The following is a 17,514-nucleotide window of genomic DNA, read 5'->3' on the forward strand; positions in this document are numbered from 1 at the left end:
ATTTATATCAGATAGCACAGGCATTCTGGAGTCACAAACCATACCACTAGGAGCTGCCGGACCACCTTACGACACAGAACCATGCACTGTCTAAATGAATTTTTGACATACCTTCTTTTTGCAATAGTGAACAAATTTTGATTATGTTTGAAAATGGGCAAATTCCAACATGTTACCAATGTATACACTTTTGTGTTTATCAATGTTATAAGAGATGTAGACGCACTCAGTGACGCATAATATTTTCTATTCGAAATGGATAAACAAGTGCTAGCTATTCAGTATAAAAATTAAATCCTGATGGCGCTACTTTAAATAACAAAGCAACCACACCATAAGATTTGGGCAAACACGAGTAATTCTCAAGCAACCCTTTGAAATTAGCTCGTTCACCAATAAAGCTTCAAAGATTGTACAGATCCAGTGGATATTTTCTACATATAACCAAAGCAAAGTTGATGTCCAATCCAAAGCAGTAGGGTTTCAAAGTATTTGAAGTGGAACTGGAAATTTGGAAGAGAGTATTACAAATCCACATTTAGCTGTATACATCCATCATATAATTAAATAGAAATAAACAAATTCCCATCTAAATTGCCACAAAAAAACGATTAGTAAAGTGGCAGGTTTCCCTTGATTAATGAAAATTGTAGCTTATTAAGCATCTTAATTTCTGTTTCTGAAGAAACAGATTGACAATTAACATGCCAAGTTACCAAAAGATTTGTTAGAACAACTTTTCCTACTACACTATAGTCTACATTGCCAGCTGACTGCAAAAATTCCAAAGCACCTTCTCCTTCTGCATACAAAATTGAACTTTCATTGCTTTGCTGCATTTGAATTACCTAAAAATGCCCGTCATTTTACTTTACGCTCTGCATCAATTTTTTTTGTTCAACCTGTCCAACGCCATCTGATCGTCTCGCCATTTAAGGGAGCAAAATGCAGTTAGGCATCTGAATCATCAAAATTTCAATTCAAATGTTAATGTAAGTTTAAAACCCCGTCGTTTCGATGCATCAAACAAACAAAGGGAAAAGTGCAACATTTCAGAAAGTTGCTAAAAATGCATAATATCCTGGCGTCTATTACCAATCAGTCAAAAACAAATTTCTGTACCTAATTTCTTAATTATATATACTATTGGCTGGCAAGAAAATTTATACACAAGTTACAGTAATGCTAAGTGAATCACATTATTTGTTTATCACACACCATCATTAGAGGTGCCACCTACTTGTATTTCGTGATAATAATAATTTGTATTGATATACATTATATTTGAAGAATAACTTATAAAATAGAATTAGACTAAAGACAGAGATAAATATTAACAGTTTTTGGGGGAATCAAATCAATATTTTAAATTATATTTGCAAGAAAACCGAATTAGAATACAAAAATAGAAACAAAGTTAAGAAAATACTTGATACGTACCCATACATGTAAACCTCTTTATCTTGTCTGAGTTTCTCCTTGCACAAGGAACAACATTTAAGAAAAGCCCTGAACCCTTCATGAGGCGGCTTCTTAGATACGAAGCCATTTGTCTCCACAATTGGCGAATTCAACGTAAAGATACTCCGTCGAGGCTGAGGCAGAGGCTGTTGCTCCAGCTGTTTGATATTTGGTCTCTGAGGCTGTATTGTCGATGAGGGGACAATACGAGACCGTTTTGACGCCAATATTGGTTGCAACTGGGTTCTGGGTTTTGTTAAGAATAGTGGATGAAGAACAAAAGAATCGGATTTTAATACTTTTGGAAGCCGAAATCGTAGGGAGTAGGGTTTAGGGTATAATGCTCAAGATGCAAGCTCTTTACGTTTAGAGCTTCAGAGCTAGCAAACTAGAATTAGGGTTTTGGCATGAAGAAGAAGAAAAGTGTAAGAAAGCGGTGGAGTTGGGTTGTATACGAGTTTCTTTTAATTCTTCATAGATATGGAGAAGGTATATATTTTTGTTGATAATTCGTTAGGATTCTTTTCCATTAACGGTTAAGATACGATTTGGCGCCACTACTTTTGTATCCGAATTGTGTACGGATTCCTGTATTATTTAGTTTGTGTGTGAACAGGTTTTCTCTTTTATCAATTTTCAATTTCTGTAATTTGGATTTTGCTTGCAGGAATTCAAAATTCCATTGAAGCTCTGATCAACCATATACCTAAGGACATGATAGTTAACGGAGTTTGGACTTGTCTAATAATCAATATGCAGGTTCATTCCAATAGAGGTTGGGAAGTTGGATAGTCTAACTAAATTGGACGTTTCTAATAACATCTAGGATAGTAGGATACCATCCCTGACGCCCTTTCCCGCAAGAGCACAGCTTCCTGCGTCAACCCAGTATTTGCCCAGCAGGCCCCATGGTCAACTTTCTTGCCCCACTTTCAGCAACAGCAGGCCTCCTCTTAATGTGCATCCAAGACCAATGATGCTGCAGGCCACACAAGCCGCATGCCCTCCTTGATCATTTGGATCCACACCTTTTCCCACCTTTAGTTGGCACTCACACTTTACACCCGCATGATCCAAAATATTATTTTGATACCAGTGCCACTCATCATATGACTAGACAATCATTCATCTTTTCTGCTTCTCAACCTTACAATGGTCCAACCCAGGTTTATATGGACAATGGTGATGCCATGAATGTTACTCATACTGATACCTTTTCTCCCACTCTTGGTCCTACTAAATTTCATCTTCATAATGTCTTTCTTATTCCTGATACCTTTTCTCTCACTCTTGGTCCTACTAAATTTCATCTTCATAATGTCTTTCTTATTCCTGAACTTCGAAATCTCTATGTTGCTCCCCTTACTGATGAAAATTTTGGTTTTTAATTTTGTGTTTTTGCTCCTACTTTCTATCAAATTTATAACTTACGTAATGATTTCTTGCTTTTTTAATGCCCCTATAAGGATGGGTTTCATCCTCTATCCTTATCGTGTACTGTCTCCAATGTCCCCCACGCCTTTGCCGCCATTTCTCATTCACTTGGCACCAAAGACTCAGTTATCCTTTATTATCAGTCATGTCTCATTAATAGGGTGAAGGCAGAAATTAAGTAAGAGGGAGGACCTTAAAAAATATAATAATTAATTTACAAATGTGAAAAATATGAAATAATATGCAAGCGCTTGTGATCGTATCCTCTACGCTTTGAAGATGGGTACATCGTCGTTTGAATTTTTAAAACTATACAAACCCTAATGAATAGTATTTTTAAGGGAGTTCAAAATAAACCAATATCATTTTCCTTGATGATTGATGAAATCTGAAGGGTTTTATTGTCAAAAACGTGTAAGGTTTCATCAACCTTGAAACGCAACTCCTTTCATTTTGCATATCCTTAAACATTTGGTATTTTGTAGTAATATACTAATGTTTTTTCACTAGACTCTTATGTTGGGGAATGTAATACTTAAAAGATAAATGTTGTTTTTATGTTTTGAAGTAATATTTATGTGACAATGTGATATACATATACAAATTTAGTATTATGTTTTCAATTTTTGGGGTCAAATTATGTTTTTCATTTTCATTATTTATTGATTTAAAATATATTTTCCTTAATGAGTAATGGGTTGAGTCATATTACCTGATAATATTATTGGGTCGGGTCATATTACCTGTTTACTTTAAAGGGTGTTACATGACACGATCCGTTAAGATATCGGGGATGTCGCGAAAATGACACGAACATGAAAAACACGACACGAATGCCAGGTCTAACGTTTAGCACTTGGTTAAAGTGCTTTCCAACCACTTGTAGCCAAGTGGTGAGCTCGGTACGTGTCGACTCGAAAAACCATGCAATTAACTCTGCGAAAATGTCACTTCCTCTCTATTTGTCAAGTGGATAATGGAGGAATAGCTTATAGGTCGTATCTACATATTTGGGCCATTAAATGATAAGGCAATATGATATTTAAAGGCCCATGAATTTTAAGCAGTGTTCGAAAAGACGGCCATCTAAGCATTAGAGCATCTCCAAAAGAAATGTCATATTTTAAACATAAAATTTGAATTTGATAGCCTATATGGCATTTTGACATATTTTAAAATTTTGTTCTCCACTCGATATGTCAAATTAAATATTATTTTATTAAACTATTTTCTTTTCTTTTTATTTTATTAAATTATTATTTTATGCCCATTCTCTCTCTCTCTCTCTCTCTCTCTCTCTCTCTCTCTCTCTCTCTCTCTCTCTCTCTCTCTCTCTCTCGCAATAACACAGTCACAGACATCCATCCACTCTTATCAAGTGAACAGCGAGATAGAACCTCTCTCTCTCTACCATGAAGATGATGAGGTTGCTCCTAATCTCAGTGACAGTCCTTGCCATTGTCTCAACTATGAGCTATTCTTGTTCCCCGTAAGACCTAGGAGCACTTCAATCCATCAGAACCAGACTCATCGATTCCTCATTGGGAATCTTCAACTCCTGGGTCGGAACCGATTGCTGCGTAAACTGGTACGGGGTCAGCTGCGATCCCACAATCGGCAGAGTCGTCAACATTAATCTCCGAGGCGAATCGGAGGATCCCATACTCATGAAATCTAGTCAGTCCAGGTTCATGTCAGCATCGATCTCGCCCCAAATTTGCAGCCTCGACCTTCTCACCACCTTCGTTCTCGCCGACTGGAAGGGAGTCACCGGCGAGATCCCCCAATGCCTCACCACCTTCTCCAACCTTCGAGTTCTCGGTCTCGTCGGAAACAAGATTTCGAGCGAGATTCCGACCGATATTGGCAACCTCAAGATGCTCACAGTCCTCAACCTCGCCGATAACTAGATTTGATAAAAAAATTAATAAAAAAATATTTAACATTGCTGTCAAATTGACAACAAAGGTGAGAGCTGCTATTTCATGTCATGTTACATCAGCTTTCGCTTCTCGGTTGAAAGATATTGCAACTGTTTTTTTTTACTGTTAGTGTTGATTTGAACATTTTGACATCTCCTTTAGACATGCTCTTAAGTGTCAGTCGTCATCGTGATTAATCCCTATTCGGTTACGAAATTAATCTTATTAGGCGGCCGCTTGGGCGGGGTTAGGTGGGTCTAGGTGGGGCAAGACGGGGTTAAGTGGGGCTATGTGAAGGACTTTGCCGGAATCTAAAAATTCTTAGATGCAGAGCCGATGGGACTCGTGGAGAAGAAGATGATTTGGGTGTCGTGTTTATTTAATATGATCCACACGTCGTCGTTTCGGCCAAAATTTGTTTACCTTGCTGACTTTTCTTTTTTGTTTTTAATATTCAATATTTTTTTTAAAATATTCAATTGTTTATCTCTCTTAAAGACCCCACCATCTTTCTTATAACTTTTATTTTCTCTTTTAAGGGCCCACCCGTTTTCCACCAACTATTAACCTAAAACTCCCACCTTACCTATAGTATACATAAATATGTTACAAAGTTAGTAGCAAAGTATAATTTATTTATAATATAATATATTCTTTTGAAATAACATTGTTTATTTATATATTATGTAGTAAATTTAATTAATTAATACAATATTTAATAAATTTAACTAAATTCATCTAGCCCGTCTAGGCGGTAGGCTCCAGCCTGCCGCCCGATTAGCGCCTAACATTTTTTAAAACCTTACTTTTGAGGTTCACTCAAGGCCTATATAAATAGGCCGAAGACTAAGCGTTTGGATCTTGAAGAGTAAAATTTCACTACTTTGTTTACAAAGCTATTGTAATTCATATCAAATTATATATATATATATATATTAGATCACTATAATGGATGTAGATCGTTTCTTAGGGTGAACCACGAAATCATGTTGTCAAATTTTTAATTTTATATTCCTAAACCCACTAAGAGTTAACCTTACTAGTCTTTGTTGACCTCCTAGTTTTGAGTGTTAACAGTTGGCCTAGACAGCACCTAGCCGATAGACGGTGCTTAGCCCCCGATAATAAGCCGTAATCGAGTGAGAACGGGAAAGGAAGTAGACAGGAGCGCGACCTAGGTGGGAGATTGGACGGCCTAGGCGGGCGCTGGGTGGCTAGGCAGGGTTATGATCAACCTATTGGGTTTGTGTTTTTCTTCTTTTCAACTCTCAGACTCTCTCGAGCACAAATCACTCTATCTCTCTGCTGCAACAACACCTACTTCTATGACATTGATCACTAAGTGAGGAAATCAAAGGGTCTATATGAGCAAATAAAAGAGAATGAGGGAAAATATGAGATTGGAAGAAGAGATTCATCAATAAAAGGCAAAAACGGCACTTACAAGAGGAGAGGGGAAGGGAGTCCAAAGGCAGGAAAGCTTCTCTACACATCCATTGTATTACGGCAACCCTCATGGTATTTTGTTTGGAGTGCAAGTAATAAAATCTAATGCCGCGTTTGGTTGGCTGTATGGAATTGGGCCTTCAAGAGCTTTGGAGCTTTCTTCTAGCTATTTTTCTTTTTCGTTGAAAGTTGGGGCTTTCTCATACAATTATGGGATATCCTTTTGTTTTCTTTTTTGCTCCCAAATGTTAACAACACTCTAGCAAATAAAAAACTCGGGTGTATTCTTATAAAAATTTTACAAAATGATTTTTGAATAACTTTTTTATAAACCGAAAATGACAAATGGTATTTTGTATTTTTATAATTTGAGAATGTGTATAGTAGTTTATAATTTTGTATCAAGGAAAATTGATCAAAATAAAAATTCAAGCAAAAATTGGCAAAGAAGTACAAGTTCAGAGAGAAACCGGTGAAATACTCCTTTTTCTAATCATCAATGGGAATGAATAACTTGAACTTGAAGCAGCTTTCAACATTGCAATTCGGCCAAGAGAGGGTAAAGGGATAATGAGGGATAATGAGGGATAATGACAAGTTTACTCGTTTGCCAATTTATTAATTTCAATAATTTTTTGTTGAGATTTATTAGTTTTTTGTTGAAAGTTGTGAACACATCATGATAATTAATTAGTCAAATTTTGACGTAAGTTTAAACTTTGTTGATAATCTAACAAAATCTATCGTTTCAAAAAAAAAAAAAAAAAAAAAAAAAAAAAATGAGTCAATTTTTGGCACAACACAAGCAAATGCCTATGCCAAGTGGCAGCCAATTCTAAAGACCCTTTCAATTCCTGCGCCCATATTTTTAGTTTTTAACTTCTCTTTTTTTGAGAAAAATATGATAATGTATACAAAATTCGTCTAAATTAACCGTCATTGTGAATTAAAGAGAAATATTATATCCACCACAATCCACCACTTATGATTTCTGGCGTCAATATCACTTGCATCAAGGATTCCAATAATAATAAGATTTTTCCTGTTAATGTTTTGGCGACGATTTTGTTCAAATTAAAGCAATAAACTTTTTTGGCCTTTGCCCTGCCTACCCCATTAAGACTTTTTATCAATTTGTGTTAGTTTCGCCGCAGCAGAAGTCGCCATTTCTGCAGACTCAGCAGCACCCTTTTGGCTTTTTCTACCACCACCAAAAGTAATCCGTCAATATCCAAATTATGGATGAGCATCGCCGCGTCCACCAACCCACTTCCGATTCCTGTCTTCTCACTTACATGCACCTCAACACGTTCCCCCCCCCCCCCCCCCCCCCCCCCCCCCCCCCCCCCGACCTGCTATATCAAAATGCCACAACGAAAAAACAAACCCTGTCCTCTCCGTAAAGTCTCACACTTCCTCACCATTTTCTCCACATACATCCACGATTTCTGAAACCATATATTTGTCCTTTTTTCGCACCCATGTGAAGATCAAGTTTGGACAAATCGCCTCGGATACCCTGCCGTTTGAATTTCAAAAACTTGACACGTCAAGATTTCGCCATCGACACTAGTCACCTTGCATGTAATGTGTATGGACAAACGTACAAATTTACATGCACGCTCAGCCTTTAATCTTGTATAAATGCGCGAACCCTTTAAGCCATTCTTCCCACAGAAGCATAAAATTAAAGAAATTTAGCAACCATGGTGATCAATTCCAACGCTTGGCTTCCTTTCTTGTTCTTGGTGTCTTCTCTTTTCCTTGCTTTCTCTGTGTCTTCCACTCTTGGTCTAGATAAAGACCAGCAATGTCAACAAGAATGTATGGACTTCCAAGGCCTACCAAAGCGCTCCGCATGTTTGGCCCGATGCAAGAATATGGGGCCCTGGTCGGGTCCTCCGGTTGCTGGCGAGCTGGTGTGGTACAGCCAATCTCATGGTCAGGAATGCCGACAGGAGTGTGAGAAGCAGGGAACTCGGGTCCCGCTGGAACATTGTCAAAGGCAGTGCATCCAGCAACGTCAGTTCGAGCAGTGCCACAAACAATGCCAACAGATCATTCAGTCGTCGGAGATATGCCAGAAGATTTGCCGCCAGCAAATTGAGGGAGGACAAGGTGGGGAGTTAGAAAGTTATGTTTCTAACCATCATGAGCTGCAGCAGTGTCAGCAGCTTTGTCAGTCGCAGCACGGCCAAAAGAAGCACCAGTGTATGCAAGAATGCCAAGATCAAATGAGGCAACAGGGACAGCAGCAATGTCAGCAGCGTTGCCAATCGCAGCGTGGCCAAAAGCAGCATCAGTGTCTGCAAGAGTGCCAAGATCAAATGAGGCAACAAGGACAACAAGTACAGCAACAATATGAGCAACAGCAATGTCAGCAGCGTTGCCAGTCGCAGCGCGGCCAAAAGCAGCATGAGTGTATGCAAGAATGCCAAGATCAAACGAGGCAACAGGGACAGCAGCAGTGTCAGCAGCGTTGCCAATCGCAGCGTGGCCAAAAGCAGCATCAGTGTCTGCAAGAGTGCCAAGATCAAATGAGGCAACAAGGACACAAGGACAACAACAATATGAGAAACAACATTGTCAACAGAGTTGCCAGTCGCAGCGCGGCCAAAAGCAGCACGAGTGTATGCAAGAATGCCAAGATCAAATGAGGCAACAGGGACAACAGCAATGTCAACAGCGTTGCCAATCGCAGCGTGGCCAAAAGCAGCATCAGTGTCTTCAAGAGTGCCAAGATCAAATGAGGCAACAAGGACAGCAGCAGCAGGGAGGCAGCACAGGAAGAGTTCATCAGAACCCAAATGGACAAAGAGAAGAGGAGCAGATGATTGGGGGTCAGAGGAACAATCCCTTCTACTTCCCATCACAGATGTTTCAGTCACGGTTCCAGTCCAATGAAGGCAGTCTTCATGTGCTTGAGAGGTTCGGAAAGAGTGAGCTTCTTCGCGGCATTAAGAACTACCGCTTGGCCATCTTGGAGGCAATGCCTAACACTTTTGTTCTCCCACACCATTGTGATGCTGAAGCGATTTTCGTTGTTCTCAACGGTGAGTTAGTCCTCCATTCCCAATCATTTTTCTTAGATGAAGTTATATTATCATAAGCTCTAATATCTTCATATTTTCTTTACTCTGCGATTTCAGGACAATGTATCTGTACTCTTCTGATGAAAGATAGAAAGGAGTCCTTCAACATGGAACATGGAGATGTGATTAGAGTTCCTGCAGGGGCTACTACCTACTTAATTAACAATAACAATGATGAACCTCTTCAAATTGCAAAGCTCATCCGCTCTGTCAACAGTCCTGGCCGATTTGAGGTAACCAATCATCACTTCGTTTCATCAATATTTGTTTTGGTATTTTTTTATTTTTATATTTTTCAGCTATTAATTACCCACAAACCCATTTAAATTTCCACACAAAAACTTGAATTTTGTTCTAGTTAATATTTGGGGTTGGCAACTTAAAACAGTGCCCAACTTTTTGCAGGAATTCTTCCCTGCTGGTTCTGGAAATCCCGAGTCATACATACTTCAGCGTTTTCAGCAATGACATTCTTGAATCTGCCTTCCACAAATCTTAATTTTTGTCCTATACCCTTTATTTGATTTCATTTGTTCACCTAAATTAGTTAGGCTCTAATTAACAACTATTAACTATTTGATCAGACCCCAAGAGAGCAGCTAAAGCAGGGCTTTAGACAACAAAGGGGCCAACAAGGGGGCCCACGCATAGTCATGAGAGCCCCAAAAGAGCAACTTGAGGCATTGAGTCAACGTCCTTCTTCAGCCAGGCGTGAAGGACGCCGACAGTCTCAGGGTCCGTTCAATCTGAGACAACAAACACCTGTGCACTCCAACAACTATGGCCAGTTCTTTGAGGCTCGCCCTGAAGAATTCAATCAGTTCCAGGACATGGATGTCTCAGTCAGTTGCATAGAGATGAACCAAGTAATGCTAACGCAAACATATATCACAAAACAAATTAATTAAAGGGAAATCAGTTGAAATGATGAAAATACAAATCTTCAATTGCTGAAAATGATCAATTTTCGAGATTTCATTAATATGCCATCAATATTTGATCGACGACATATTTTTGGATCATTTCAGCAATTGGAATTTGAAAAATTCTCCTTTCAGCCTATTTTCTTTAATTAAATCCAATAGGCCAGGCATAAACCTGCCTTAATGTAATTTTATTGTATGCTAATTTTGATTAGTACCTGTGGCTAATGAAATTCTAATCAAATTTTTGCAGCAAACTATGATGGTGCCACGCTTTAATTCGGAAGCTACATTCTTGATGTACGTTGTGGAAGGAAATGTACGTGTCGAAATGGCGTGCCCCCACTTGGCAAGCCAAATGCAAGGCCAAGAGATGATGGAACAACAAGAGCAGGGAGAGCACAGTGGAAGTTTCACGAAGGTCGCTGCTCAGCTGTCACCTGGTGATGCTTTCGTTGTCCCAGCTGGTCATCCTGTTGCCTTTGTTGCCCAGAACAACAATGGCAACCAAAACCAGAACATCCGAATCCTGGGATTCGGACTCAATGCCCAAAACAACATGAGGAACTTCCTTGCAGGTAGACTAATCAAGCCAGAAACAGTATTACTGCTAATTAATTACAATTTTTAACCAATCGGGTGTGTTTAATTGTACAATTTTTATTTTTTTATAGAACGATATTATTTATATTGGGGGGGGTGGGGATTTCAACCTGAAACCTCCTACTTACTAGCTAGACCAGTACTAGTAGCTTGTAGTTTTAATGAGATATCTTTGTATATATGTCAAGTATATATATCAAATTGTCCTCGACAAATAAATAAGGAGAAATAACTCTGAAGTTAAGATTCCACCGTAAAACGAATGAGGCGAGGTTAATTGTATAACTAATAGTTTTATATGTAATCTGGATTGTTGTAAATGCAGGGCAAAAGGATAACATAATGCAGCAGATGGATAGGGAGGCTAAGCAGCTAGCATTTGGGCAAGAGATGGAAAGAATCTTTGGCGAGCAGCAGGAATCTTACTTTGTGCCAACTAAGAAGGGAAGAGGGAGAAGCCATCCGTTGTCTTCAACTTTGGAGTTTGCTGGCGTAATCTAATTAACTTGTTTAGTTAAGATATCTAAGTAATATTAGTAGGGAAGAAATACGAATGCAGAGAGAGACTAATGTGTATAAGTACTACGTCATATGGGACGTAATAATAAAAGTAGTGTAAGCAGAGATCAGTAGTAGCACTGGTCGGCTGTGCTGGAATACTTTTGAATTAGGGCTCATGTAGAGTGAGCTTTTTGTGTGTGGAAAGGCTTAAACAGTTCTAGCTTTGTGCCATTTAAAAAACTAAATAAATGAGTTCTTATTTCTTTGAGTTATGCAAATGAAATTGCTAAGTAGTTTAGGGTTGTGATCTTCACGCTTTGTTCTTCTCCGTTTTAATCAGTTTTTATTTATTCTCTGTTTTTGCTCGTGTTTTTGTTTGTTGATTCTTTTTTATTTATCCTCTTAAAAAGAGAAGTGCAGGAAGAAAAGAGAACGCGCAAATTACTACATTAAACTGATTCATTACATGTTGACATGTGGTTTTTAAGCTTGTAGTGCAAATACTGCATCATCAAAATCATTTGTGGTTTTTAAGCTTGTAGTGCAAACACTGTTTTAAAAATTCCTGCCTAGCGCCACCTAGGTGCTAGGCAGCTGGTCATAGTCTCGATTAATGCTTAGGCGTTTGAAAATTAACAAAGGGCGCCTAGACCTCCTAGGCACCTGCCTAAGTTGTGACTCACTTAAACAAAAAACAGATAACTTTTATTTTTGCATTTTATTTTTTCAATAAGTTGTAAGAGACTAGTTGAATAATTAAATGAACACACATTATGTGCTTGTTCCTTATATTTTCATTATGTTATAATACTTCATAATATATATATATATATATATATATATGTCATTCTATTTTGTAGTTTATGATAAAATTATATATATTTTAAGTATAAACAGACACTTATTTACATGAAATATAATAAATTTACTTAAATCCGCCTAGTTCGCCTAGGCCCCGCCTAACCGCTAGGCTCCAACCCGCCGCCCGACTAGTGCCTAGCGTCTTTTAGAACCTTGAGTGCAAGTACTACATCATCAAAATCATTTGTGAGAAGTCAAGAGGTCATGTTCGAATGAGATGTCAAATTTCAAACAATTTAAGTTTGAAGACGTACGTTGTACTTTGATTTTTTTTTATTTTTTTTTATAATTTTGTTCCCCACTTGAAATGTCAATTTAAACTATTATTTATTGCATTACTTATTTTGTATAATTGTAATAAGCATTTTTAGAACAAAAAATGATAATAAAAATAGTAAAAAAAAACACTTATTAATCGCTAAAAATAGATTTGAAATTGATGTCAAATTTGACAACAACCATCTTTAATGTCAATCCATATCATGCCACATAGGAATTGAGATTTCGATTGGAAAACACTAAAACTTTGTTTTTTTATTGTAATTGCTAATGTGGGCTTTTTGAAGCCTCATTTGGAAATTCTCTAGGCTTCCAATTCCATCATCATAAACTATTGATGATGTACTAATCACAGGGTAGTGGTATCTTCTATATACTCTATTTTTCCCTGGTCGCATAGTGATGTTAAGATTGTGTTTTAGAATGTAACGCTGGTTACTGATTCTGCTCCATTAATGGTAGCGTCTGCACCTCTGTGTATTCGGTCTTCCACTAGTCTTGATCATGTCAAGATCACTGAGAGAGGTGATCTAATTTTTACTACCTATGAAAATAGAGTTAAAAATAAAAGTACTAGCAAGAGAATAAGGTTATTGTAATATAAATGGCTCAATGCAGGTTCTTCACAAGAATTGATATGAATAACTTGTATTTAAAATCAATTCTCAATTAACTATTTAACATAGGATTTTAAAAAGATTTGAAATTGTGAATTTGAAAGTACAGACAGAAAGTAAAATAATTGAAAATAATTTTAGTAAAGCTTGGCAGCAAAAATAAAAGAAAATAGTTTGGAAAAATCAAATGTAAAGTTATTAGATTTTTACCGTCACCATTAACAATCCTATATAATCCTATTCATTATTTATGAGTTAACACATGCAATTTTGAAGGTTAGGCTCATGATGTTCAAGTTAGAATGTATATCTAACATGCAATCAGTGTGTAATGTTCAAATCAAATATGAACATGAAAGACTCATTAAGTATTGTGAAAACCTTTTGAAAAGCCATGCAACCTTTAAGAGTGTGATGTTCGCCTTAAGTGAAATTACAATTATCAATCACAAGAAGTCCTACTCAATTTCATGGTGATGTTTCAACATTAATTACATCAAATTACTTACCTAAACATCCTAGTGGTAGCTAAGCATTAAGACATGTAGACGGTTTAAACACAATGATTAATAATTCAAAGTATGCATGCATAATTTCATAAGTAAACTAATAAGAAACTACATATTCATGCTAAGACTCGTAACCTTGCCCTAACAAACTAGAATTAGTTACATGTATTTATAATTGAAAAACAAAATATTATTAGAAGAAAGATAGAAAACACCCTTGTAAAATATGTTGAAATTGGTCCAAAATCCTGCAACCAAGTTTGACAATGCAATATCACGTCTAAAACTTAGCATAAGACCCAGCTAAGTATTTATAATGTGCATAAATTAAAGTCCTACCTAAATTAGGTCTTATAATAAAAACTAGGAAACAATATAAAATACATTCCTATTCTAATACAAAGAATCTGATCAGCCAAGAAATCCCCACATTGTATGACCATATCAACATCAAATGAGGCCCAAAATGTGGCATTAAAAAACACTAAACATCCGAAATGGAAAAATTCTGTCGGAGCTAATTGCGAGAAGAATGTCAGAGCAATGTGGAAGCAAGCACTTGTTGGGAGCAAGTTGAAGGGGTAGTTTGCGAATTATAAACAACAAAGTGTTTGGTGTTATTTTGATCATCACAAACAACATTAGTGAGCAATGCCACAACGTTGCAGATCGGAACAGTGCCTTCAACAATATGTCGAGCGAATTGAGAACGATATTGCCAGCAACGTTGCGAGAGACATGGACAATACATTTAACATCAACAACAATGCCAAAGGACGTCTCCAAAAACCTCTCATCTCAACTTGAGTAGTTCATTTGTGCAATTATAATAGTTGAATTTTGAAGTTCTTGATAATTTAAAAATAGGGAAACATCCCAAAATTAGACAATTTCTTAATTTTAGGACAGAAATAGGACAAACCGATCATGCACAAGTCATGCACACCATGCATACAATCGAAATTACTAAAATACCCACATATAAATACTAAAAATCAGAAGCCCATTACATCACTTTTCTCATTTGGAAGAGAGGGATGTCGAGAGAGCTCTGTGAGCTCTGGGTTTCTGGGCTGAGCTCAAATTTCCGAGCTTCGATTTTGAAGAGAGGGAAGTCCAAAGAAAGGTGAGAAGAGTGAGCTGGGTTTTGTACCATATTTTCTGTTTTGGCCAAAAAGTTCTATTTTTTTTGGCGACTGAAGCTTCAGCAAGCATAGTAAGGTAGGGTGTTTAGTTCCAAGTTCCTTCATCATTGATTTATGGAATAAATGAGTTGTTTGTAAGATGAATTAAAACTTAGAAGTTAAATTAGGGTTTGTGTTTCATGTTGGGGCCTATGGGTTGTAGAATAAATTTCAAGTTTTGATGTGCTACAAAACTAAGATGGAACAATTTCTGGTTCAAGTATTCAATTGTAGAAATTTGTGAAATTTTTTCTGTAATGTGCATATGGTGTGTATGGCTACATTTTAATATGAGAAGTAGGAATGTTCACTAGTTATGATGCACATATGTTGTGCCCCAGAAATTAGCAAGTATGATCACAAGCTAGTTGGCCTCGGTGAAAAACTAAATTAAGAAAAAGCTTAGAGGATGTTAAGGATCATGTGTGTCTATGAAATAACGAAAATGAGTAGCATGTTTTCCATGTGCACGGTTAAGCGGTGATTGATATACGTAACAAGACTTTTCAAACTGCCATTATAAAATTATATTTTAATTGTAGCCACTATACAAATAGGTTGCCGTTAAAGTTTCTTCTTAATGCGAAAAGCAGCTCGTTGCTCTATCTCCAGTTCTGTGCATATCATGTCCATGTACTATACATATGACATGCATGTGGTGTGCATATAATATATATGGACAAGTGATGGCATTTGTGAACACGAAAAATTCCTGACGACGAGGAACAAGAATACGTGGCACAAAATAATATTTTTGTGTTTAATGATTTTTGGGGTTACGATCTCTCTTAAATTTGGTCATCTGATTCTATCTCCGTAAGATGTAGATTTGTTGATCCAAGGGCCGTCGAGGCTTGATCTTGGATGAACAATTGTAAGTTTCTTCAAGGGCCTTCGGGGCTTGATCTTGAATGTTGATGGATGAGCGGATCTTCAAGGGCTTTTGGGCTTGATCTTGAAGAACGGTTGGTTTTCTTCAAGGGCCGTCGAGGCTTGATCTTGAATGAACAGTTGGTTTTCTTCAAGGGCTTTTGGGCTTGATCTTGAAGAATAGATGTGTGGATTTGTTTGTTGATCCAAGGGCCGTCGGGGCTTGATCTTGGATGAACAGTTGTTGAACGGATCTTCAAGGGGCGTTGGGCTTGATCTTGAAGAATGGGTGTATGGGTTTGTTGAGGTTGTTGATCCAAAGGGCCGTCGGGGCTTGATCTTAGGATGAACGGATGATGAATGATGAACACTTTCTTCAAGGGGCCGTCGGGGCTTGATCTTGAGATGGTGGGAGTTCTTCAAGGGCCATTGGGGCTTGATCTTGAAGGAGGATTTGACGAAGAACGAATAGTGCTTTCTTGATCCTTCGGAATTCTTGGGAATTTGGATGCTTGAGAGCTTTGGAGTTTCAAAGCTTCAAGGATTTGGGGAATTCTCTTCCAATTTGGGAGTAGAGAAATGTATTTGTGAATTGGTTTTCTTGGTTCTATTCCTCTTGATGGAGAAGCCTATTTAAAGGTTTTGAGAATGAATCACCACCATTCATTTTTTTGGTGAAGTGAGTGGAGGTTGTAGGTGAAGTAAGTGTGTGAGGTTGGTGAAGTAAGTGGAGGTTGTAGGTGAAGTAAGTGGAGGTTGTAGGTGAAGTAAGTGGATGTTGTAGGTGAAGTAAGTGGATGTTGTGGGTGAAGTAAGTGTGTGAGGTTGGTGAAGTAAATGGATGTTGTAATTTTAATACATTGGTTAACATTTATTTTACTGAAATTTCGATGTCTACAAATGCCCCCACTTCAAGGCGCGTCGTAGACATGTGCTTGTCACGTGTAGAAGATGCGTTTTGAAGTCCCTTAATGTAGATGTCAACCCAAGGGCCGTCGAGGCTTGATCTTGAATTGGGCTGGAAATTTCTTCAAGGGCCATCGAGGCTTGATCTTGAGTTCGACTGGAAGATTTTCTGGTTTCCTCCAATTGTTGATTTTCCACAGGCTTAATCTTGAACTGGGCTGGAGGATTCTTTTGGTCTCCTCCGAAGGTCTGAACTTACTCCTTTTATCTGGAGTTGAATTTGATTCAAGGGTGGTGAACACTTGATTTTGAATCGGACATGTGATTTCTTCCAGGGCCATCGAGGCTTGATCTTGAGTTCGACTGGAAGATTTTCCACAGGCTTAATCTTGAACTGGGCTGGAGGATTCTTTTGGTCTCCTCCGAAGGTCTGAACTTACTCCTTTTATCTGGAGTTGAATTTGATTCAAGGGTGGTGAACACTTGATTTTGAATTGGACTTGTGATTTCTTCAAGGGCCATCGAGGCTTGATCTTAAGTTTGAAAATAAGACCATGAGCGGTTTCAGGATTCAGACACATGGCAGGCAAGCACGAGGTGGAGGTGATGACCTGTTTCTTTGTTCAATCTTTCCAATTCATATTTGAAGAGGGTTAGAGGATGACTCAGCATATGCAGTTGTTGCGTTTGCTGATGATACACAAGATTGATGTTTCATTTTTACTCGTCTTAGCTGTTCTCTAAGCAGATTGTGGTCCTTTCTCTGGAAGTGTATCAACCGTTGAAGATGACTACTCGAGAGCAACGCTAGGTAAGCAACCAGGGAATAGATTCCAGGTAGTCGGTTCCATATCGGATGACTGACTCAAAGTGCCGGCTGATTGCTCTCTTCCTCTTTGCCATGCG

General features: G+C 37.9%; 1 protein-coding gene across 1 annotated transcript; it reads left to right on the forward strand.

Annotated features, from left to right (window-relative positions):
* Positions 1–7,969: 7,969 nt before the first annotated feature.
* On the forward strand, positions 7,970–11,440 carry LOC137736647 (vicilin Jug r 2.0101-like). Its single transcript, XM_068475881.1, is given in 8 exon segments — positions 7,970–8,771; positions 8,882–9,316; positions 9,413–9,588; positions 9,761–9,796; positions 9,798–9,847; positions 9,942–10,221; positions 10,532–10,856; positions 11,207–11,440. Coding segments are annotated over 8 exon segments (2,280 nt in total). The 3' UTR covers positions 11,383–11,440.
* Positions 11,441–17,514: the final 6,074 nt, after the last annotated feature.

This window comes from Pyrus communis, chromosome 6 (assembly GCF_963583255.1).
Source record: "Pyrus communis chromosome 6, drPyrComm1.1, whole genome shotgun sequence".
Taxonomy (NCBI): domain Eukaryota; kingdom Viridiplantae; phylum Streptophyta; class Magnoliopsida; order Rosales; family Rosaceae; genus Pyrus; species Pyrus communis.